The sequence below is a fragment of the Sinohyriopsis cumingii genome, chromosome 12 (assembly GCF_028554795.1).
Source record: "Sinohyriopsis cumingii isolate HCF-2022 chromosome 12, ASM2855479v2, whole genome shotgun sequence".
NCBI lineage: Eukaryota > Metazoa > Mollusca > Bivalvia > Unionida > Unionidae > Sinohyriopsis > Sinohyriopsis cumingii.
Window position 1 is genome coordinate 90,898,728 of NC_142972.1, and position 26,468 is coordinate 90,925,195.

The 26,468-nt window shown below is 38.6% G+C and overlaps 1 protein-coding gene across 1 annotated transcript in view; it reads right to left on the minus strand.

Annotated features, from left to right (window-relative positions):
- The window catches only part of LOC149786966 (uncharacterized), a 39,794-nt gene that overhangs the window by 7,854 nt on the left and 5,472 nt on the right, over positions 1-26,468 (minus strand). Inside the window, exon 2 of the mRNA XM_089976007.1 lies at positions 11,156-11,233. Within this exon, the coding sequence (XP_089832133.1) occupies positions 11,156-11,216 (61 nt within the window). The 5' untranslated portion in view covers positions 11,217-11,233. The remainder of the gene's footprint in view (positions 1-11,155; positions 11,234-26,468) is intronic.

A 26,468-nucleotide genomic window follows, 5' to 3' on the forward strand; every position in this document is an offset into this window, starting at 1 on the left:
TGACTATGCATATTTGGAATAGATTGCTTTGACTTTTCATGCCCATGTGACTATGATTATTTGGAATATATTGCTTTGACTTTTCATGCCCATGTGACCATGCATATTTGGAATAGATTGATTTGACTTTTCATGCCCATGTGACTATGATTATTTGGAATAGATTGCTTTGACTTTTCATGCCCATGTGACTATGTATATTTGGAATATATTGCTGATTTATTGTGCTCCACTTTTTTTAGGGAATATAACTGTACCATTATTAAGGTATAGATTTTATATGCCACAAGCTTGTCTATAGTTTGGTGTTAGCTGCACGTGATTGATGAATTTCAATGTCTGTTTACAGTTGGATACATCTATAAAAACCAATTAATCACTTGGACTGCCTTTTCCCAATTTGTGATTATACAAAGATTCCATTTTTTTATAAGTTTAATTTTCAGATGATTTCTCTATTGGGGTATGAAATAAAATGTTTAATCTTTCATTTTGAAGTTAACTTCACAATAATTACCTTAAATAACTTGCAGCATTAGAACTGTCCATTTTAGATCAATGAAGTGTGTATACAGAGGAAACTTGATGAATGATGCATCTAGTGGAGAATATATTATGTCTAGAATACGTCACAGTGACATACATTCCCCAATTGCTAGGATTATCAGTGTCAGTGTTCATATATCTGTCAATCAGCATAATTATACTGACACTTAATGTATGAAACTGAAATTAGAATATTGTTGTCTGTACCTCGGGCTTCCAAATGTTTTGTGTATTGGAATTGGTGGTGACCTTAGAATTGTGTTTGCATATAGTACTTTAGGTATAGGACTACATGACACAAATCTATATATAGGTATATAGGTCATAAATCTAGCTAATCCAATACTGTCATTAGGTATAGGTCTATTGAGCACAAATCTAGCAAATGCAATACTGTCTTTAGGTCTATAGGGCACAAATCTAGCAAATGCAATACGGTCTATAGGGCACAAATCTAGCAAAGCCAATACTGTCATTAGGTATATAGGGCACAGATCTAGCAAATGCAATACTGGTTTTAGGTATATAGGGCACAGATCTAGCAAATGCACTACTGTCTTTAGGTATATAGGCCACACATCTAGCAAATGCAATACTGTCTTTAGGTATATAGGCCACACATCTAGCAAATGCAATACTGGTTTTAGGTATATAGGGCACAGATCTAGGAAATGCACTACTGTCTTTAGGTATATAGGGCACAAATCTAGCAAATGCACTACTGTCTTTAGGTATAGGTCTATATGGCACAAATCTAGCAAATGCAATACTGTCTTTAGGTATATAGGGCACAAATCTAGCAAATGCAATACAGACTTTTCACTTCCATATGATTTTGTAAATGAACTGTATCAAGACTACATTGGATGATAAACTACGGTAATCATATACAACAACAAAATTCCTAAAGCATATATTCCTTTTTGCCTTTATCTTTTAGTGTCCTCATGATTGTGAACATTATACATGTCCGTTCGTAGTTCTATAATGTAATATGTCTACCCCGATATTCATGTTGTTTATGTCGACCCAAACAATGTAAATATCATGGTAGACGTATTACATTGTTGGACTAGGCCCTTCGTATAAACTGATGCCTATTTGTTTTGCTTACAGATTGGGTAGGAGTGATCATGGATGCATACAAGAAATTAAAAATTAATGTCACGTAAAATAAGGTGTGTGCTAAAATAAAGAGTAGCTGCAATAAAGCACTTAAATGTGTGAACAAGGTATTGTCAGGCGATGTGTAACAACAACTATATTTACTTTATCCCGAACGCCACTTTTTCCAAAACTGCCTTTCCCTTTTAGCACATTTCCTTAGTAAAACGACTTAAATATAAAACGATGAGCTAAAGTTTCACTTATCATTTTCTACAATAATTTTATTTGATTTATATCAGGATAAATACAAATTTTGAAACCATCCGCATATCGGCCTTTACGTTTAAGTGCTGGTGACCATTTTATTCAAGAAAAGGTCAAGGCTGAAGAATGCTAGTAATTTTATGTTCAAGTACGACAGGAAACCAGTCTACTTCTTGGCTCAGGGTCTCTTCATTGTGACGTCACCAATGCTAAGTGACGTATGTAGCGTTCAGCCTTTTCACATCGCCAGAGCTGTGTTCCATCGCCGCAAGGAAAGAATCCCTGGCCTATTTCACCCAAGTATTTCGAAAACTCTTCCCATTCTGCAATAAATTTATGTTAGGCACCAAATGCGATCTAAATAGAGTGTGCTACATTATTCAAGGGTGTGATTTTTCCATTGGCATTTTACTGTCTGATTTCCTGTACTGTGTGGTGTATGCCCGGTGCAGGGCCATGGGGTTATCAAGTGTAACGTATATTGTTTAGTCATCGGTTGGATTACAAACTTTAGCAAGAAAAAATAATTGGAACTTTAGATTTTAGAATGGGTATCTAAATAATGGTACAGGAACCATTTAAATAAATATTATCATCATCGCTGGTATTATGGTCATGTTCGATCCTCGTATTGCTATTATTTTCGTGTTGTTGTGATGATGATGGTAATGATGAAGATTATTCCTATTGTTTTACTTGCTGATGGTTTTACTGCTATTGCTGTTGTTGTTAATGTTATCCTTTCTGTTGTTTCTGTTTTGTTTTTTTTGTTTGTGTTTTTTTTTTTTTTTTTTTTTTGGCTTTGGTTTATTGTGGGGGGTGAGGGGCTTTTCCTGTTAACTTAAGCTTTATTATGGAGTTGTAAAGTGTTTTCAGTCATGTTTTATGAGCAGAGTGTGTGATGTTTATTCTCTCCATTTTTTGAAATATCACAAATATGTGTGAAAAGCAATGTCTTTTTTTCTCTTTTTCTTCTTTATTATGTTAATCATATTTGTTAGTCACACAAAACATGAATTGGTTTGATTTGGTGTTGTAAGGTACATCAAATGCAAGTAGGTCATTTAATGCTTTAACAATTGCGGTAAAGTGTCATCCCTAAGAACAAACCAGCAGATATTGTGATTGGTCTTCTTTTCCATCTGTCCGTCGTTCGTTTGTTTTTGTAACCTGAATTGCTTCACAGATTAAGAGAGGATTATCATACTTGGTATCACGTATCAAGAGGAGGAGTAGATGACAGGGAAGGTCTTGGATCCTGCATGCCGAGAATGGGGAGGCTGTATTGTGGAAGTGCTGGTAGTAAACCTGAATTCCATCTACACTGACTAATGGAGGTTATTTAATACGCAGACAGCTGGTGTAAAGTTTCTTGCACACGAACCGATTATCAGATAAATGTGGTTGAAGGTGGTGGGGTAATCTGAATTCCAGAATGAACTGTTCCGTCCATATATTAATCTCCAGAGAAAATAGCAGCATACCAAAATTGTATTTCTTAGACGTAAACAATCTTTTAAAGTGATATTTGTTCAACACGAAATAATTTCGTACGCTTAAAACTTTCAAGTTTTATGCGTAAAACTGCGTTGCCTTGTGAAACGGAGGAAGATGACCGAATTTATGTTGCAACAGAACTCATTAGGTTATACACTTAGACCGCTCTGGTGATCTAGTGGTAAGAGCGTCCGCGTCGGATGCGGAAGGTCGCGGGTTCGAACCCCGGCTGAGTCATACCAAAGACATACAAATGGTACTATGAGCTGCCTCGCTTGACGCTCAGCATTAAGAGGTTACTGTTAGGACTGGTTGGCATGGTGTCAGGATAAAATGACTGGGTGGGACATGATGCCACATGTCAGCGGCATGATGACCAAATCACACACACACGCAGGTCATACACTGGGATACTGCAAATATCAAGTTTCCATAACTGACCATTTTGGCCCTGAATGATTATTATTTTGTAATTTTATATTCTTTCTTAACAGAACGTACATTTTCATTCCTTATTTCTTTTTACTTCAGAAACCAAATATTTTTTGCTCCATAATCCTTAAGATATCGTATATAGATAGAGCTAGAATGACGTCATCGGCAGCCATATTTGTGGTATGCTGGCAGATTGTATATAGTGTTTGGAAGCTGAAATGAATTAACTGAATCTCCAGAAACTGTTGCAAAAATTACTCACATAAACCGAATGCAAATCAGGCTTTCGGTTCGTATCCATATTTGTAATTTATAAGTTTATTTTGTCTCAGGGCACCATGTTCAAAATGGCCAATTTTGGAAGTTGCATATAGGAGAAACTACCAGGTTTCCCATCGTCCAGGTAAAATGGGCAGAAAATCGTCTGCTAGTGTGATCTTATCGGGAAACATCTATACTTGATTTGGCTTAATTACGTTTTGAATAATGATCGAGTCATTCCCTTGTGCAAGTTACAGTTTCTCTGCCATGTTATTTAAACTTACCATTTATCCCATATAATTGAAATTTTGTTTTTGCAACTACTTTAGCACCCCATGCCTATCTATATAAGAATTATTGATGTATGCATAGTCTGTATAAATAAATAAATAAATAAATAAATATACTATAGGTTCTCCTTATTTTCGTATGCGGCACAAACGTTAGAAAAATTATTCTATGATAATAATAATTAGGATGATTACTCATGTTCGTTGTCTTGCATATGTTTGTATCGTTTTTGCTGTTGTTATTATCATCCTCGTGGTTAATCTTATCCTACCCATTTTGGGGGGGGATGGATGGGTCCTTTGACAGAACTTTGATTTATTATGTATTTGTAAAATGACCCCCAGGGATGTTTTGTGATTGATCTTCATTTCCGTCTGTCCGGCGGTCGTTTGTTCTTGTAACCTGGATTGTTACACAGATTAAGAAGGATTATCAAACTGCGTATCATTTTTCAAGAGGATGAGTCGGTGAATCGTGGATGACTGAGAATGCTGAAGGTGTAGTGTTGGGGGGGGGGGGGGTGAACGTATTTTTCAGTGCATAATAGTCCATACATGGCGACCAGTATAATTAGTGGAGAAAGAAGCCGTGAAAATCGCGACTAACAACCACCGACCCACAGGAAGCTCCTGGCAAGCTATCTCAATATACCTAAATTCGAGGCTTAAATAAAATTTACAACAATTTCGTGCGTGAACTTTACTTGATTTGTAAATTAGAAGATGGCCTAAGATGGGGTTTTCAGTGCGGTCATACTTTACATATATCAGAATTTCTTAATTGGGGGTAGGTGGATTTTACATCTCATATAATTGACATTTTTATTGCAGTTGCTTTGCATTCCATGTCAATATTTGAGGCCTGTAAATAATAGTTGGTATATGCATAGTACAATAAATAAATAAAGATAGAATTTAAAAATTGTAAAATATCTGCTAATAAGTAAAATAAAATTGGTCCAACTACGCTGAAGCGGTTATTGGGTTTACTTTTCCTTATTTGCTGATATCATATTTTTATATGTACTTATTTTATGACATCAGTAATTCCAATTTATACGTAATTTTTAATATCGAGAATTAATGTATACTATATATTGGAATTCATGATATCACAAATTAAAAACATTTATAATACCACAAATTTGAATAGATATTTTTGTAAATAATTTAATGATATCAACATTTGTATATATAATATCTTATTTTGTAAATACTGAATTATAAATTCATCAGCATTATTTTCTATCAACTATTGTATTTAATATTGATAACTACACCTAACTGGGAAATAATAGGTACGCATATTTAATCTCTAAAGTATGTAACTATAGATGTGTTATATATAGAGGACACCAATCACATTAAAGATGGCGAGAGACTTCATTTGCATTCTGATATTCAATGGATGGAACCTTTATACTCTGTAGAGATTGCAGTTCCCAAAATATATTCATCCAACTCCTTGCCCTCACCCATCACCCCACAGGATATTAAGCATGGAGTGGGAATGAATAGATATGAAAATACCTGTCCGTGATCATTTAAAATTTTGAAATAATACGTATTATTGGATGGGACTTTCAATCCATAGGAAAATTTAAAATGCATCGAGAAATGTCTAGAAATTCTCTACTCAAAGTACACTTGAATCCTGAACCACTCATTTTTAAAAGAATCGACTCGAGCCCTTGCCTTAATATTTTTAAAACAAATGTAGAACCACTTCCATCCTTTCAGAGCATTTCCGAATCACTCATATATTTATTTTTTATTTTAAAAAAATCAGTATCATGTCCTTTAAAGTTTAGCAGTATTCTAGATATGGATCGCTCTTTTTCAAAAGATGCACTTTATTTCCTAGACTTAAATAATAATCTTCATTTTGCATTTAGTAGCGCGAAAATTAATGTGAAAAATCATGCACATTATAATAATAACTTACAACTATACTATGATCAATTCAGATATTTTTTGGAGAGTTGATGTAAATATTGTACGAGTTCAATATGAAAACAATAGTTTATGTATTAAGTAATAATGTGTATTTGTTTATAAGTTTTGATGGGGAAAGGGTGTGGGCATAGATCTGTTACGTTATAACATTCATGAGAATACAAAAAAATATTCATTTGTCAATTTTAAACCAAAAATATATCATGTAATGTTTTGGAAGAGATGAAGATTTATATATTACACTTAGTGATTATAACATTGATACAAGCAGCGTCAACCGTGATAGAAAGACCGTTAACCTTGAAATAAGCAGCGTCAACCGTGATAGAAAGACTGTTAACCTTGACATAAGTAGCGTCAACCGTGATAGAAAGACTGTTAACCTTGAAATAAGTAGCGTCAACCGTGATAGAAAGACTGTTAACATTGAAATAAGTAGCGTCGACCCTGATAGAAAGATTGTTAACCTTGAAATAAGCAACAAAATGATTAACATTATACGGTATGAAAATGAATAAATTACGTTTTTGATGCAGATAAATTTGCATTCATCAAAATTTACAGTATGATATCCAGTTCTCATAAATTCAATAATGTCAAATTAGAAACGATTCATCTACCAAAAAAAAAAATCATTTTCCGTTAAAATGAATTGTGGAAGCAAAATATATAGGTAACAATCATAAAGGGCTTATAAATCTTTTTCAAAATAATGCTTTTCTAAAATGTAACAGATGTAAATACAAATTGAAGTCAAAACATGCACGTCAGGCAAATCTGCATTGACCTCAAGACTAGACTGAAAAAAGAAAGTAAGTAAAACCCCCCGATTATCTCAGTTGAACAGAAAACTGGTACACACCAAAATCACATACTTTGGCTACTAGATCGACTATCAGTTAAAGAGAACTTTATGGGTTTAACGCTTTTCTTCAAAACATCGTAGGCTGCACATGGCATCCAGAATATGTGCTAGAGGAAGACTCAGAGAAGACCCCCGGAAGAAAGACGGACCTGTAAAGGCAAGCTCTTAAACAACTTGGTCTACATTCAGGACTAGTAGCGATACAATATTTTCAACATGGCTACAAAGGTGGCCATTCTGTACTTGCAAGCTGAATCATTCTGATTTAGGACCAACAAGGTACAATAAGAAATCATTTGGTGAATCCTTATGGGAACATTTCTTCTAATTCATCAGGAGAAACATTGATAAGACTTTCAAGATGGCCACTTTGGCAGCCATATTGAACATCACATGGGCACCAGTTTCATATTGTACCATACTAGACATCAGATGAAACCTCTGTTTATATGACCATCTATTTAGGAGTAGTATCTTTAAATAACTAATTGGGCATCCACATTGGATATCAAATCGCCATTACTTTCATGTGGTACCAACGAGACACCATAATACATTTTCTAGTGAAAACTCATTACTCATATGACATCCATTTAGAAGGAGTAGCGACAATAAGACCTTTTTTTCTTTTTACAGATAACCACTGTGGGGTTATACCGGGGCTAACAAACTAGTTATAAAGAACGGCCGGCAGGAACATCACGTGCAACAGACCAGCCTTTAATTTATCGTTGTCCGTAATAATTAGAGCTAAACAGAAAAATATTTACCACACGCCACACTTTAGTTACCCCTCCTCCACCAAAGAAATGAAAATAAAATAAGAAGAACAGCAAGGAATATATTATTTGAAAGTGTCCGATCAAGTTGGCAATATATATGAGAGGATTGTTTGGTAATGCATCATGGACCTAGCATATGAATTATTTAATGGCGCTTGTATTTAATTGTGTGTGTGTGTGTGGGTTTACATCGAAGAGATATAACTATTTTAAATTTAACTAGTGGCCTCATACTCTCACATATTACATACTACAAAGCATAATCTCAAAAATAGGTCCATGTAAACAACTGAATACAGAAGTACCTTATATAGACTGATATACGTGAGGGAAAGATAACAATTTGGCATACGTTTAGGGTTACAGATGGGTACTGTGAGATTTAAAACTGAGTTAAAATTTTGAAAACTCGGAAGTCAGGTTGTCTGAAAATGGCGATATGTCAACAAATTCACTTTTAATTTCAACAATATTTTCTGAAAGTGTAGATAAATGACATGAATACCGATGAATTTATTGTCTTGCTTCTTGAATGAAACTAGGCCCTTGAAAAAGCTTTAAATACCCACCTGAAAAATATGTTGTGTTCCTCCTCACATGATCTATGTACATCTCGTTGTCTTGGAAATGGCAAATAATACACAAATAATAAAACGTTTTCTAAAACCAAGGAAACCCAGTCTACTTCTTGCAGCTATTTGCTCTGATTCAGAGTTTCACGGGATATTATACATGTAGTGGATAGACACGGGATATTATACATGTAGTGGATAGGCACGGGATATTATACATGTAGTGGTTAGCAGAAAAGTTCTAAATCAAATTGTAGTTGCAATGGCTTTCTCTGGATATTGTTTAATTTTTCATATTTTATAAACTTCGCCTATGAACAAAAACTTTGAACTGATTTTTTAATGTAACCTACTACCCCATCCCTCTCCCTTGCGACACTTGTTGATGAAAAGTTTAAATTCAGAATTTAAAAAAATGTAATGTATAATGTAATAAATTCAACACAATGTGTGGTATCATGAAATTGAATTTAGACATAATAATGATATTTACGCAATAATTTGATAGTTGGTGTAATACTGATATCGTAATTCTGTAGTGTGTGTGTGTGTGTGTGTGTGTGTGTGTGTGTGTGTGATTTGGGTTTAAAATGTACTTTTAACAATTTTTCAGTTATATCGCAGTGGTGCAGTTTATATTGTCTAGCACGGGCTCATCATGCCACAGACATGTAGCATCATGTTCCACCTGGACACATTATCCTGACACCAGGCCGAACAGTCCTAACCTCTTAATGCTGAGCGCCAAGCGAGTACCATTTGTATGAGTCTTTGGTATGACTCGGCCGGGGTTCGAACCCGAGACCTCCCGCATCCAAGGCGGACGCTCTAGCCACTTGGACCATCGGAGTGTTTAACTATGTATAATACAGCAGTGTGTGTGTGTGTGTGTGTGTGTGTGTGTGTGAAACATTGTGATGCTATCAATATAAAACTTCATAACAATATCAATATAGCAATTTCTTAAGTTACGTTGAATTTTAAATATTTGTTTATACTTAATAATAATAATATTAATAATAATAATAATAATAATAATAATAATAATAATAATAATGATAATAATAATGAATCATGTTATATGTGTCTAGCCACCAGAGTGGACCATTTTGTCTGTTGGTAGCCATCATGATGTATCTTGTTAACTGTGCCTAACCAATAGGGTTGATGATGTTGGCTGTGTTGTTTCACTAGAGTGGATCATGCCATCCGAGTCTAGCCATTTGGGTGGATCATATTATATGTTACTGACCATTAGGGTGGACCATGTTATTTGTGTCCAACCATTTGTGGTGGATAATGCTATCCTTGTCAAGCAATTGGGGTTGATCATTCTATATTTGTCCAACCATCAGGTGGATCGTTCTGTCTGACTCACCATTATTGTGGATCATGCAATCCGTGTCTAACCATTAGAGTGGCTCAAATTATATGTGACTAAACATTAGGGTGGATCATTCTATATGCATCTAACCATTAGGATGGATCATGTTCTCTGTGTATATCCATTATGGTGGATCATGTTATCTGTGTTTAGTAATTAGGGTGGATCATGTTATCTGTAACTAACCATTAGGGTGGATTATGTTATCTGTGAATAGTCATTTAGGGGGATCGTGTTATACGTGTCTATTAGGGTTGATTATGTTATATATGTCTAATCATTAGGGTCGATCGTGTTATCTCAAAGAATCCAGACTTATGCAGTGGTACACATGTTGCCCAGGAAAACACGTTTATGGCATCCAATAAACCCGTGGAATATGACGTAATGCCATCAAATCATATTGGCGAGATGCATGAATTACTTGAATATGGGAATGGAGGGGATACACTTCACCACTGTTTTTGGTCGAAACACTAAATAATAACAAATAAACTTCGCAGTTTTTGAGAGCTGAAATAAAGATCTTACTCCTAGGGTTTTCACTTTGTATTTATATTGATGTTCAACTATTGAAAAGCGAAATACCGATACATGTTATTTTTGTGTTCCTGAAAAATATATTCGTACGAAAGGAACTATACATTTGGCTTTATTGACAATTTACAAACTGTCATACTTTTAACCTTCTCAAAAATATCCACTCTGAAAATTTATTTTATGTTTCATAGATACTGCAAACCAATAAAGAGGTATACTAACATCGAAACATTATTGTCAGTAGTAAGAAAAACTAACAAAAATCCTACAACGCAAATCCGACTTATAAGAGGCCAAATACACCGTCCGGCGTCCGATAAAGTAAAGTGTTTATTTCTAAATGTTTATTTTTTAACACATTTTATTACCATATAGTTGACACCTTTTAATATCAAGCAGCTAAAACGATAATCAAGACGTTTACTATTTAAAACTGCATTACGTATCAATTTACTGAAAAATCTCATGAAGTATATTAGACCTGAAATAACAAATAAAAGAAAACTATGTTATCAAGATTCCGACGGATAAAAAATGTTGACGATGGTGTATAACTTCCGCCTAACACATTTAGCACGCTCTGGAACACTATGTATACGTATTGATGTGTTAGCAAACAAAAATAGCAACAAGGTTGTTAGATGTATATCACATACCTTTTACTTTTAGTTCCAGAGTCCTAACATAGACCAGATTGCAAATAGTTGATGTGGCCATCGTATCGTCTAAATGGACTGTGAATAAAAACGTATCGATTCTAGGTGAAATGAGTCGCCAACCTAACATATTTTATGTGTTAGAGCTGAGTAGCAAAGAACAAAGAACAAACTCCCAGCCAAAATTCATATACATGACTACCATTTAATTTAGAAATTAACCGAGAAATATCAGTTTGTGTGCAAAACTATATACTGTTAAACACAATAAAAATAGATTTTGACTGTGTCCTTACAGGCATCAAGTAAATATTTACCATTTAGCACTACAACACTATACCTTGACTGTGCATGTGCAAATACAAATTTCGTGGATTATTGCTTTATCAAACTGGAGAAGTGTATTCACCTAGTATTAATAATGTAATAATATTGATAACATCACATATGATCAATTCAGTTCACTATCATCTAATGAGAAGAAAATTAATGTTTGCTGTGTCTGTCGTCCGTTGTCCTTGGTACTGTTTGACAATCAGTCTAGAGGAGTCAGTTATGTGAAGGGTGTGATCTTTCTTACATCTGTGAGAGATTGGATGAAATGATATGCTAGATTCTAAACAACAATTGTTTCTGTGGAATCCTTGCATGTTGGATTATGAATAGCCATTGTACACATTATTGGGGCCTTCTCGCATGTTGGATTATGAATAGCCATTGTACAAATTATTGTGGCTTTCTCGCATGTTGGATTATGAAGTTCCATTGTACACATTATTGTGGCTTTTTCGCATGTTGGATTATGAATAGCCATTGCACACATTATTGGGCCTTTATTTCATGTTGGATTATGAATAGCCATTGCACACATTATTGGGACTTTCTTGCATGTGATAATTCTAGAGGCTCTATTTTTTAGACTTGCATTCGACAACTTATTGTTGTTATTGTTGTAGGGTTTAAAGCCATTTTTCAGCACAATATAGGCTATACATGGCGGCCAGTATAAATGATGGAGGAAGAACCCAGGAAAACCACGGAAGAAACAGTGTCCCACGAGAAGCTACTGGCAAGCTTTCCCGAATACCCACAGTGGCAGAATCCGAGACTCGAACCCATGCAGACAGAGGTGAGATGGGATTAATCTGCAACGGTGAGCGCTTTAGACCACTCAACCATTCGTGGCTCCACACCTTATTGTAATAACTTTGTACAGACGAAGAACTTTTGGAATAGAAACACGCATTATCTAAAACTGTCCTCAATTATAAAAACTCAATTCGTGCGCAATGCATTCCATTTGTATTTCGTAACATATTCTCTTTCTCTCTCTCTCTCTCTCTCTCTCTCTCTCTCAGCAGCAGAGGGGGCGAATCGGACATTTTGTCCAATCGTTATTTTGCTTAATTAATACTTTCTGCACTCAACGATCTAGTGTCGTCAGCGCCTGGTAAAAAAAAAAACGACGACATCGTTGGGGGATCGGCGCGTCGTCATTTGGTTTAATTAACACCTTCTGCGCGCTGATCCCCAGCGTCGTCAGCGTCCGGTAAGCACATCGACGACCGCGTCGATGTCATCGCCCCCTCTGCTGCTAAGTGGTTATTTACAATGAAAATTATTTACAACTAACCGAATATTTGGTCAAGTCCGATACGATATCGTGTCCGAGGATCATGTAAATTTATCGTTACGAATCCATGTGGGGTCGACTGAGCATGACTAAAAAAGTTTCGAAAAACATTAAAGTCCATGTCACCGCCGCACCATGTCTGCCAAATATTTCGTAGCGTGTGTGTATCAACGCCGTTGAACACAGCAAGAATATTACAGTTGTCTCTAATTACTTTTGGAATCTGAGTGTATCGTTGAGTGACATATATCACGTCAGTGTTTTTATGCCTGCCTCTGGAAAATATCCTAGCTGGGTTTTTTTGATTGTCTAACATAACATCATCGTACACGACTAGATTGTTAACGTCGCCATCAATATCATCAATACCCGGTGCATCATTGATATCCGTAATAAACTCAATAACATTTTTTTTAGCGATCGCTGATGCATTCTCGTTGAAATCTTTCAACACCTCGTAGCATCGTTGATCATCTACGCTAGGAGCAACCAAATACAACTTATCCCACTTCATCCATCTCATTATTAAATTAAGTAACAATTGCGTCTTGCCGGATCCAGATGGTCCGATGATAATCATCCGGATCGAGTTTGGTAACGCTGCAACATGCTTAACTGGTTCTCTTGTTTTAGTCGCCGAAAAATCAATTATATTCATATCTCTATACATAAATTATGGATCTATATTGTGTGAAGTGTAGAGTACGTACTGGCACAAATGATATGACAACCGCTACAACAAGAAATAACAGATCGGCCCTTACTGGCAAGTGTGTACAATGCGGTACAAAGAAATTTAGATTTATTTCTATTAGACCCGGAGATGTTTTAAAAAAAAGCGAGGAGGTGACATCGCAGCCAAATTGGCAAAACTCCCCGGAACACCGTGGGCAAAGTATCCAGGAGAAAAACACCTCCCAGGATATAACTACTGTGGCCCCGGAACACGATTAGATATTAGACTCGATGATCAAAATCAGCCCAAACCCGGTGAGTATCCAATAAACGCTATCGATAAGGCGTGTCATGCTCATGATGTTGCTTACAAAAGTAGCGATCTGCAACAGCGTCATATCGCGGATGTAAAATTAATTTACGCATTAAATGCTATTCCTGATAAATCCGTCAAAGAAAAATTGGCCTCATGGTTGGTAAAATCGGCTATGAAAGGTAAATTAATGATTGGAAGCGGAGCTTCTGGTGCTGGTAATTGAAAACGATAGCGTTTATAATAACAACATGGAATCCATCTATTATTCTCCGAGAGGATACTGGAAGGGGAAGGCCGCAATTGGTAAGCTTGCAAGCGCTGCAAAGGTAACAAAGACCACTGCGGCTAATTGGTTATCCAAACAGGCTATATGGCAAATCTATCTACCACCGCCTAAACAAATCAACTTCTCGCGCTTTGATGTCAGCGTACCTAATGAAGTTCATCAGGCTGATATACTATTTTTGCCGCATGACAATGGTTACAAATACGCGCTAACCGTAGTTGATGTTGCGAGTCGATACAAACAAGCGGAGCCGTTAAAAACAAAGTCGGCAACTGAAGTAGCCGCTGCGTTTGAAAGAATTTATCGAAGAGGCCCTCTGCGCTGGCCAAATCTATTACAAGTTGATCCCGGTAGTGAATTTCGCGGCGCTGTTTTATCAACGCTGAAACATCATAGCGTCGCGATACGACGAGGTCATACTGCGCTACATCGTGATCAGGCAATTGTTGAACGATTCAATCGGACTCTCGCTGAACGGTTATTTGGATATCAATACGCGAAGGAATTCATCCAAGAAAAACGATCTCGTGAATGGGTTAAAAGGTTGCCAGGTGTAATTGCAGCGTTAAATAACGAGATTACCCGAGCAATCAACATGAAGCCCAGCGACGCGATTAAATACGAGTATATACCCGAAAAATCAAAAATAAATAGCGTTTCCAAGCCGATTCTTGGCGATGTCACTGTTAGATATCTATATGAACCAGGAGAGCTTGAAGGCGGTAAAAAAAGAGCTACTGATCCTATTTGGAGTGTTACCACACATAACATATCAACGATAACACGATCAACTGGTAGACCACCGATCTATAGACTGGATTCAACTGCTCCTCAGCGCGGATTTACACGCGAGCAACTACAAGTGATACCTAACGATACTCAATTGCCCCCACGTGGTCTTAACTAGCGCCGTTGCGTCTATTGCACTCAAGACAGGTCAACCTCACATTGTTTTTGACATGACCGAGACTGTTATCGATCCTATCCACGGTAAATTGGCGAGTGTCTTTATCCGAATAACGCCAACTCATTATACAATTGCAACTCGCGCAGTGATTATTCTGTTGTTGTCGTAGCGAGATTATTAATTCGGCATCAATATCAAAACGCCGCTGTTTTTTTTTATCCTGTTGGCGGTAACCCGAGAGTTTTCTATCAATGACGCTTGCATCGATGGTGACTTTGTCGCCGGCTTCGTCGGTGGCTTCGTCAACAACAATTCTTCGAAGCTGATTTATCCTTCGTACTCTGGACACTGCAAGATAGACTAGATTCGACCATTCGATGCGATTATCAACTATCCAAACAATTGTGTCCGTGATGGTTAGTCCCTGCGAGGAATGTATTGTTGTTGCGTATCCTAGCGTCCACGGGGATTTATCAGCACGTAGCGCGTCCTCGACGACACCGATATCAACGAGCACGATATCATTCAGCACGAGAATTTGTTTTTTTGTCCCCGACGCTGTCGGGGCTGAAATTTCAACTTCAATGTTCTGCCGCCGTGTGTCCGCGGGTCTATAACATAACGGCACTGGACGCGTTGGAAACTTTTCCTTATGCAACGTAAACAACTTCCGCTGAAGTGTGTCTCTGACTATCTTTCTACTCGCTACAATCAAATCGTTTGGTCTCCATGTTTCCCAGAATTCATTCAACGGCGTTTCCGGAATCACCTCGCGGATTATTTCACATTGAATTCTATCCGGCTGTAATCTGATTAATTTCTTAACCTCGCGCAGTTGTTCATCAAGTGCTCGGTAATCAGTATCGGTTTCTTCATAATAGTCCACGAACCCGCTCAACCAATCATGTGGACCCTCGCCGACAAATGGTGGTGGTTGGCCATGGTCTCCACACATGATTACCGCTGTATTCGTGCGCAGCAACCACTCAAGAAACATTTGTAAAGTATCTAACGAAACAGTACATATCTCATCCCAGATGATAATGTCGGGAATAAATTTTTCCCCCATTCGATCAGGAGTCCACTCACCGCCGCTGTATCGAAAAAAGCTGTGATAAGTAACGGCGTCAACATTTCGTTGTTTTATCTCTCGTGCTAGTCTATGGGTCGGTGTAAGCACGATTATACTTGCCCGCGTTCGAAATAATTCAATTGCCCGAGTCGTCTTTCCTGACCCGCCACAGCCGCTTAAATAAACCGTCTTGTGTCTACAGATTGGATCAGAACACGATGGTGCATTAGACCATTCTGACAATTTATCACCGCGTAAGTAGTTGTTCTCAACGGTGACATCTGCTGACGGGGAATAATCGCGTCGTATTTCATTTTTAATTCTCCATGTACCCCAACTCTCGTCCGGACTAGTAAACTCGGCTACGTTTTCCTTATACGCTACGTCAACATAAAACGAATCAACGGCTACTCTAACCGCGGTATCGGGGAATCTATTTATCATCGAAAATAAATTGATAGCGGCATAACCCAGCATAGACGCCCTCAAATGTGGATACGCCGGGCTGTCTCCATCGCTGTAGGTAACAACTGTACCCAACCTCGTTCCATTGGACAAGAAAGCTGTTTTGCAGTTCACGTATCTATTTTTTGCCACTGCGTCCTTGATTACGAAATCATATTCTGCGTCATCTATAATCAGCCGTGAGCAATATCGTTTGTAGTCGCAGTTTTTTCCACCTTGTGTGAACTTACCAATTATTCTTCTACCGAGATCTTTTGCCTCGCGGTTTCGTTGGTTAAATATCCTCCTGGACCATTCGATGATATATTCCTCGTCGGCATCAATGTTTTTTCTGGACTCGTCAATTATGCTATCTAGACGCTCCGGTTCTGGTAACCAGACTTCAGTCTGTGCCCGGTATGATATAATCGCGTCACTGACAATCAACGAAACTAGCATGCTACAATCAATCATATACCGTAGCAGCGCTATTGGCAGCCATCTCTTTTCAGCCATGTGTCTACCGATCCAAATATAACAACAGCGATGAAGTCCTGCCGCGAATTCAAATGATACTATGCGAGCGAATCCGGTTAAATCAAAATCAGGCAGTGGTCCATTAATAGCAACACGAGTCATGAAATGACTGGGGTGTCCAAATCGTCTAAAGTACTCAGCGGCGGATCCATACCCGAGAAAACTCGCTGAATAACAGGCAACCATATCAACGGAAATCATAGCGTCGCGGCTGTATTCAGTGTTCCATAGTCCACCGTGATAGTATTCCAAACAACTGGATTGTACATCCGGCAGAAATTCCTTGCGCGTTGGTCTCCACGCATTTTTCCTTGCTGCAACATGAGCTACAACCGATGGAATCGTAAAACAATTTGTTAGCAGTTGTTCATCATGCTCTTCAAATTCCATGGCGGTTTTTTTCATCCTGTTGTGAAATGCTTCAGTGCGATATAATTCACCGTTTGGTCTTACAAACTGATCAAAGGTATCCGCATCGTTTTCAGCGCTGCGAAGTAACCACATTGATACAGGGTCGTTTTTACACAAGTAGGCAATAGCATCAAATAGTTTCCTCTCCGCGAGAAAACCATCCCGGGAGAATTCTTCGGGTATATACTTTACTGTTCTATCCCGTGGAAATATTGTGATCGCGGGCGTCCATGCGTGTTCGTTATGATCAATAATTTTGATTGGGGCTCCCTTCGATTTATACTTCGATTCGTATAATACTTCACCGGTTATCGTTGTAACGGTTATTGGAAATCTCAGCGATGTTTCTAATCTCGCTATGTCGCTGATGGTTGCTCCACGCTCTTTTACGGTTAGTTCCCACTGGTTGATTTTGCTACGTCGTAAATCAGTCAATTTGTTTCCTCGACATGCATTTGTAAAATGCTCTATTATTCGTTCTGCTACACAATTTATCCCCGTTGACTGTTTCATCGGTTTCAGTTTTCCGATATCAGGTTTCTTATTTAACGGGTATATTCCATAAACAACTGCTGTTTCAGGATACGCTCGTTCATAGTATGGTCTGTCAATTCCGGTTAACAACCCCGGCTTGGAGTCGCGGCTGACAGTGACTGTTTTCTTGTCGCTGAAAACTGGTTCAAATTTATCACGTATGATCCAATCGCCTGATTCCACCCGGACAATGAATTTTACTCTGAAGAAATACCTTTTACCGTCAAGTTGTGATATTATCATTGCTGCGCGGTTGTCGTTCATGGTAGCATCAACAACACCATCAATTCGAAATGTTGACCAACTATGAGATGCACCATCACGTTTGAATTCATTGATACAATCGCGTATTTTATTCAACAGGGTTTTATCGTTTATTAACGCTTTTGGTGTGTCCTTGAGGACTCTATCGAGATTGAACTTAATATTTTTCCAGGGCTTAATTACTGCTAATCTCTCAAACTCATCCATATAATTAAAACAAGTATTTAAATAAAAGAATATAATATAATAAATAAATGCAAATGGTTGATGATTGGGTCGACAACCCCGTGCAATAAATCATGCAGAGGTGAATTCTGCGGGTATCATTTACAAAGCGTTCGTAATGGTTCTCTTGGCCCTCTCCCGTGCTTGGTTTGCCACGTTGGTGTAAGAGGAAAATCGCAGTTGTGTATTAATTGTGTCGGAAAGCGATACAGAGAGTTAAAGCGTTATTACGATAAACGAATAAAAAACGCCGTCATCGACCCCACCGCCGACTCCGTCCTTGACTTAGTCAAGGACAAAATCATCAAAACTCCTCAAGACTACATTGAAAGGTTTATAATTAAACCAAATAATGAATTAGACAAGTAGTATTATTATACAAATGGACCAAGAGTTCAGACCTCACCCTGTGTTTGTTAATTACGAGACATCTCGCGACGGCATTGTTAGAAACCGCAGACTGAAGAAGCCGGTTGGATGGAAAAATAATCAGGGGTATTTGATGTTTGGTGTCGGAAAAAAGAAGTATTTTGTTCATAGGGCGGTATTTGAAGCATTTAACGGATTAATCGAGAATGGGCTTGTTATTGATCATATTAATAATAATAAGACTGATAATACTCTTACAAACTTGCAAGCTATCTCGCAAAGTCAAAATACCAAAAAAGGGGAAACTGGTAAATACTCAAAGAAAGCAAAACCCGTAAAGTCATTTGATACAACAACTCACGAGGAAAAAATATTTCAGTCGATGAATGAGGCAGGAAAATATTTTGACATTTGTATCGCCTCAATACGAAGAGTAGCAGAACGAGTATATCAAACAGCGATCTCAAAAAAGACGGGTCACAGAATTCGATTTTCATATATAACATCAAAGGGAGATAACTCGTTTTGTGATAGCGTCGCATGACAAGAGTTATGTCCCTTGAAGTCCAATTAATGTTGCGATTAATTAATCATTTTACGATGAAAACTAATGAAATACACGCTGTTATCTAACAGCTGTATTCTTTTTTTTAATGTTTTATTTGAGTATTTGGTTTCATTTAAATGCCGTGAAACACTATTAATAAGTATTTAAGGATTTAACGATTCAAGGGAATTCAAATTAACACACACCTTGTGACTGACGCCGCTGTATTAGTCACTTTATATATAAGATGACTCGTTATAAGCCTGGGGCTTTCAAAAGCCAATTCAACTAATCAAAACTAACCCACGCTCTTGACCCGGGCGTGTGGTTGTCTTTTGTTCACAATCATGCAACCGGGTTAATTTAATTGGGTTGCTTTTGATTGGTTGAATTGGCCGTAGAGTTCCGCCCCGCCGTTTTATGTTTGTGCTGTCAGTCACAAGGTGTGTCTTGTGCCGTCCCCATCATCCATCAATCATTTCATTGTAAATATATTCATCCTTAATTAAGTACATGTAGTGATGTCCCCAAGCATATCTTCTGGGCGGTCTAAGATGACGTTTGTCACCCTAGGCCTCCCTCCCGGAGATGTATGTTTGGGGTTCCAAGATGTGAATGTCCTTAATTAAGTATATATGTATGCCTGTAATCTGCCACAACACTCGAGTGGAGATTTACGGCATTGTACTGTCCATGTATGCCTGTAATCTGCCACAACACTCGAGTGGAGATTTACGGCATTGTACTGTCCATGTATGCCTGTAATCTGCCACAACACTCGAGATTTACGGCATTGTACTGTCCATACAAAAAACGGGGTCAAAAATGACCCAATAATTTTATTAAATTTTAACTTAAATTTTATTAAAATTTTTAATATTAGAAATAAGATGTTTATAAGAATATGGATTCCCAAGACATCAATAATATATTAACTGAGATTTCAAAATTAAAAAATCAAGGAATTGAATTATCTGATGGTCTCGACAGTGAAAAAATATTATCCGATTATGAGATTATTAACGAACAGTCGAAACGGGGGCGTTTTACCCTGGCCCGCGAGTATTTTTTTATAAAACGATTACAACATACGATTAATGAGAACCTATACCACAATGACGCAAATGCATTCATTGGACTATTCACTGCCGTTGAAATAATACGAAAAAAACTCGGACGTGTTTATGAACGACGCCGGGAGATTTCTAGCAAGATCAAAAATATTAGAAGGATTATAGACGGAGCCTCCGGCGGGAAATTAGAAATTGCGGAGCAATTGCAATAATGGTAGACGAATCACTTACTACTCGGCTAGCCAGAGAGCGGCTAGCGGCGCTTAAAAAGTTTATACCGTTACGAGACAGGGTCCGAGAACAACTTCAAACGCGGCAGCAACTACAAACCGATTTTGCTGTTGGAAGCGAACAACTCTTTGCCCCGGTAACTAAAGCGACCAAAGATGTTACAGCGGCAACAGAACGGGCAATATACGGAGATATTCCTAAGGAGGGCGAACGGAAAGAGGCGCCTCTTCTTCCTGTACTTGAAAAGATAGCAGCAGAGACAGAACAAACACAACAACGGATAAAACAACTTTCCAGTGATATAAAAACCCAACGAGAGTATGAACGATTAGCTGATATTGATGATTCTGAACAGGGTGATGTTGGTGAACTTCAAAAAATTTCCACTCAAAAAGGGGTCCCCTTTATAGATAAACTCACTGAAAAGGCTATAGCACAAATAAAACGACCTCAATTACTGAAATCCGACGAGTATAGGGTTTTTGGTAATTTTGCCGCTCAAAGCTATCATTCAAGAAAAAAATTTTTAAAAGACGAGTATAAAAACAGTAATATAAAACGAGATGACTGGGTTAATTGGTTGTATAAAACGAATAAAGAGATTGATCGCTTGGATACAAAAGAATTGGGATATAAAGAATTTAGAAGGGGAATTGATGATTATGATATACAACAACAAGAAATACTACAACAGCAAAAAGAAGAAGTCCGAGAAAAACATCAAAAAAAAGCTGGTTCTAAAAAAACAAGCGGAGAGGGGTATCCAAGTGGTGGTGGTCTAGTTGAAAACGCTAGTGTTACCTGTCCTGGTAGTGTTCTCAGTGATATATCACGACTAGAGGTACTAATTGGAGGAAAACGAGCCGGAAATAACTCTCCGGAAATAATCAATGAGGCCGCTGATATTTGCAAGCGGTTATTTGCAGGCGGTATCATGGACATTAATGCATATCGAACGCTCATAGACGAACTCGTGGATGATTAAAAAAATTATAAAATTATAAAATTATCGTTTTTGTTAATTTTTAACCGTTTTTTGACTGTTTTTGACCGTTTTTTGACTGTTTTTGACCGTTTTTTGACTGTTTTTGGCCATTTTTTGAGGGCAAAAACCCAAGGAAATCATTTAGAGAAAATCGATGTTTTTCTGAAAAATCGAGAAAAAAACGACTATAGGCAACAAAAAACGACCAAAAATGACTAAAAATCAAGAAAAAACCAGAAAAAAACCGGATTTTTATCGAGGGCAAAAACCCAAGGAAATTTTGATAAAATTTATTCCGGTTTTCCACACGGCGGTGGGAAGGGGGTCAATCACTGGTGATCAATCACTGGTGATCAATCACTGGTGATCACAATCACTGGTGATCACAATCACTGGTGATCAATCACTAATTGGAAAACTGGTGTTTTTAATAAGGATGATCATACACTACAACCATGATAAACCAGTACTCGTCTACGTGGTAAACTCGCGATTGCCTGTTTACCGCGCGTACTATGGAGACGGTCTCGGTAGCACCATTGCGGGGTTATTTACAAGAATGGCTCCAAAAGTAGCGCCGTTAGACAAACAATTAGGAATGAAGGCTATTGATGTTATTCGTGATAAGGGAATTAGTGCTATTGGAGATGTTGCCGGAAGGGCGTTTTCTGCCGCGCGAGACAAACTAATGTCGTTGGTGAAATCCAAGAGAAAAAAACAGAAACCACCGGTAATGCCATCAACGACAGTGATGCCTGCAAATGTCAGTAAAGTAATAAATAACGCCGTGGAAGAAAAATTAGAGTCGTTGGCGACTTCGCCATCCGCCGATGCGGCAACCAACGCGCTCATGAACGCGATAGCGGGGAGTGGTTTAAATTCAAAGAATTTACGACGAAAAAATCGCAATTGAAAACATCAACATGATAAATAATAGAATGTTTGCGCGTACCGCTGATCCGCGTTTGATATGGACGCCCCAGTGCGCAGGGATGATTCTGTCCGTGATTATCAATTTTATTCTTATTATGCAGCGCAACCTGACCTACGATCGCGAATTGAACTTCAGGTCCAAGATACCAGTAAATACTTTCTGCCGTGTGAAGCGTTTATCGAAATTGAGGGAGAACTCGTGACAAATGCCGCCGATAATGCACCATACGCAGATGACCATCGTGTTCGAGTTGGCTTTGTCAACAACGGTATCATGGCGTTATTTGAGAGCGCCAGATATCTTATTGACGGGCGAGAAATTGAATCAATAGAACACGAGGTTGATGTTGCAACGACGATAATTGGGTTAGCGAGATACTCGGATGATTATACAAGATCGGCGGGCCCATCTATGATATTTGCGAAGGACACCACCAATAACGCTGACCATATTCAGTACATCAACGTGCTGGCGGAAAGAGATACCGCAACTGACCCACAGGCTGAAGCAGCCAATCCAGACCGCAGAGCAAGACCAGGCGCTAATTTCAATATTATAAAAAGCACCAACAATGATTACAATCTAGGATTCGCAGCACGAGTAGGAATGTTGCAAGGACCACGCCGACAGTTTTCATGCGCGATTCCACTCCATCACATATTTGGATTCTGTAGAAATGTCAGAAAAGTTGTCTATGGGGCTAAGCATACAATCGCGCTGACGCGAAGGGGCGATGATAACAATGCAATATGGCATGCTGCTGGCGTCGCTGCCGGTAAAGTCATTTTAACTAAAATGGCATTGTGGATGCCGGTGCTGACTCCATCAGTTACCACGGAAGCACGATTGTTAGCATTTATGGAACAGGGAGGGAAATCGCTGTTGAGTTGGCTAGCGGTAACAACTGATGCTAAAGAGGATAACGTCGCCGATACGTTTACATGGCACTTGGCGTCAAAACAGGGTGTTTCAGCCCCGCGTCATATATTCATAGCGCTACAGAATAGGGAACGATTGGGCAGTCAAGAACGCAGCCATATGATATTTGATCAATTAGGAGTCAGGGATGTTTCGCTGAGAATAAACGGACAACAGGAACCATCCGAGGATATACAGCTTAATTACGGCGACAACCATATCGCACGTGTGTACCATCGATTGCTGTCGTATATGGGTCGTGATCAAAACGTCGACACTGGTTTGCAAATATCACAACTTGATTTTAAAAACCTGTATCCGATTTATTATTTTTCGCTGGAACATCTTGATTTAACGAGACAATCCGTCGTTGATATACACTTCCGAGCTCGTATAGCCCCGGGTGGTGTTAATTATAGAGCGGTTGCTGTCATTCTCAGCGATAAATCAATGCTGCTAGAAGGTGTTGGTGGACGAATGAGAATCGTTGATGCGCCAGTGGAAAACATGTAATTGAAAGCACAAAACGCGTTTACAATAAAATGTCGTATAGTGTCGTCAGTGTAGAGTTGACTGATGGTCAAGTCAAGAAATTACGATCAAAGTCGGCTAAACAATGCGGGACCACAATAACGCTGAAGCCGTCGCAGATTGCGGGTGGTAATCATAAGATATCGTTGACGGCGCGTCAAATAAAACATTTCAATGATGCGATGAAGAATAAAAAGGGTGTTCAAATAGATTTTTCCGCCGCAGCAATTAAAAACATGGAAAAGACCGGTGGGATATTTCCGCTGTTAGCTGCGATTCCAGCGTTGATTGCCGCGGCCGCACCAGCAGTGGCTAAGGCGGCGGCGTTAGGAGCCGTTGGTACCGCGGCGGGAATGGCATTAAAGAAGGCAACCGGGAAAGGCTACAAAAAAAAACGACCCGTGGCCGGAAAGGGTCTAAGACTACCGGGAACCCCGTATTCATGGTACTCGGGAAAGGGTCTAAGACTACCGGGAACCGTTTATTAACGCAGGAGTCAATGACTCCTGAGTCAATGACTCCAATGTCTAATTTTAATTTAATAGACGCCGCAAACGCGTTAGCGATAAAAAACTTCAGAGGTGTTTTTATGAGGGATCAATTACCGGCGGCCCCAAGGAATACTGAAACCGGTATAACTAACCTCGATGGGTCCTCCGGAGCGGGAACTCATTGGGTTGCATACGCGATTGATCCGCGTGCGATCGTCTATTTTGATTCATACGGGTTAGCCCCGCCGAAAGAGTTCATGCGGTATACCCGGGCGTGTTCAGCCCGGGTTTTTTATTCCACGCTGCCAACACAGCAATTAAGTGACCCACCGATATGTGGCCGTGAAGTATTGAACGTACTCGCGGCGATTTCATCATCGCGGAAACAACCTCATGTGGTTGTAAACGAATACACTAGTGGGGTCGTAGAAGCTCAACGGATTTTAGAGAATAACATTTACAATAATAATGATTGATATTTGGGGACGACCGGTTTCGGTGCTGAAAGAATCCACGGAAAAAACTAATTGAGGATGAAATCGCTGATATGTTGAATTTAACAAGTGTTGACCCGGGCGAAATAGTTGTATTTCAAGACCGCCAGGGTAAATTGAAATCCAGTAATGTGTCACTGAATGACGTTTTAACACGACAGCGTGATGCCGACGAGGGCTCTATCGCGTTGTATACCGCCGACGGACGAATCAGACCGGGTGGGCATATATCAGCGGTGACATTAGTCCAGGACGGTTTTACAAGGTTAGATAGATCGGTGACCGAACTTGACGCGCAGGTGAAAAAATCTGCCACCGAGGTGAAAAAATCTGTCGCCGAGGTGAAAAAATCTGTCACCGATATACAACTCACTACCGCTAGTTTTTTTGGAACCCCGACGGTAACCGAACCGAATCTTGCAACAATAAAAAATACTATTTTGGAGTTTACGACGCTGTCGGGCCAATTTACCTCGTTACGAAAAAATGTTAACAGGATCGATGACAACTTTGATAAATTCCTTGGTAAAAAAAATGCCAAACCGGATGAAATCACAATAACTATAAATGATATCACTGCGTATGGACAGGAAATAGAAACAATCAAAACTGATGTTGCAACGAACAAAAGGAGTGTAGACGCGCATGAACGGGAAATAGAAATAATCGGCGCTAATGTTGCAACGATCATAAATAATGTAGACTCGCATGGACGGAAAATAGAAATAATCAGAACTGACGTTACAACGATCATAAATAACATGGACGCGCATACACAGGAAATAGGAACAATCAAAACTGATATTGAAGCGAACAAAAAGGGTGTGGACGCGCATACACAGGAAATAGGAACAATCAAAACTGATGTTGAAGCGAACAAAAAAAATGTAGACGCGTATTGGCGGGGAATAGGATTAATCAAAACTGATGTTGCAGCGAACAAAAAAGGTATAGACGTACATACATATGAAATAGGAACAATCAAACTTGATGTTGCGGCGAACAAAAAAAGTATGACCGAGAATACACGGGAAATAGAAACAATCAAAACTAATGTTGTAACGATCATAAATAATGTAGACGCGCATGGACAGAGAATAGAAACAATTAACACTAATGCTATAGCGAGCAAAAAAAGTATAGACGTGCATGAAGGGGAAATAGAAGTACTCAAAATTAATGTTATAGCGAACAAAAAAAATATAGACACGCATATACAGGAAATAAATACACTCATTACTAGGGTTGCAGCGAACAAAAAAGATGTGGACACGCATATACAGGAAATAGGAACGATTAAAACTGATGTTGAAGCGATTAAAGACGGACTACCGAGAGTAGCAGAGCAATTCGAAAAAATAAAAATCCCTCATGAGAACATCATCAACATAGTATACACAATTCGGCATGGATCATTCGATTGGACTCCTACACAG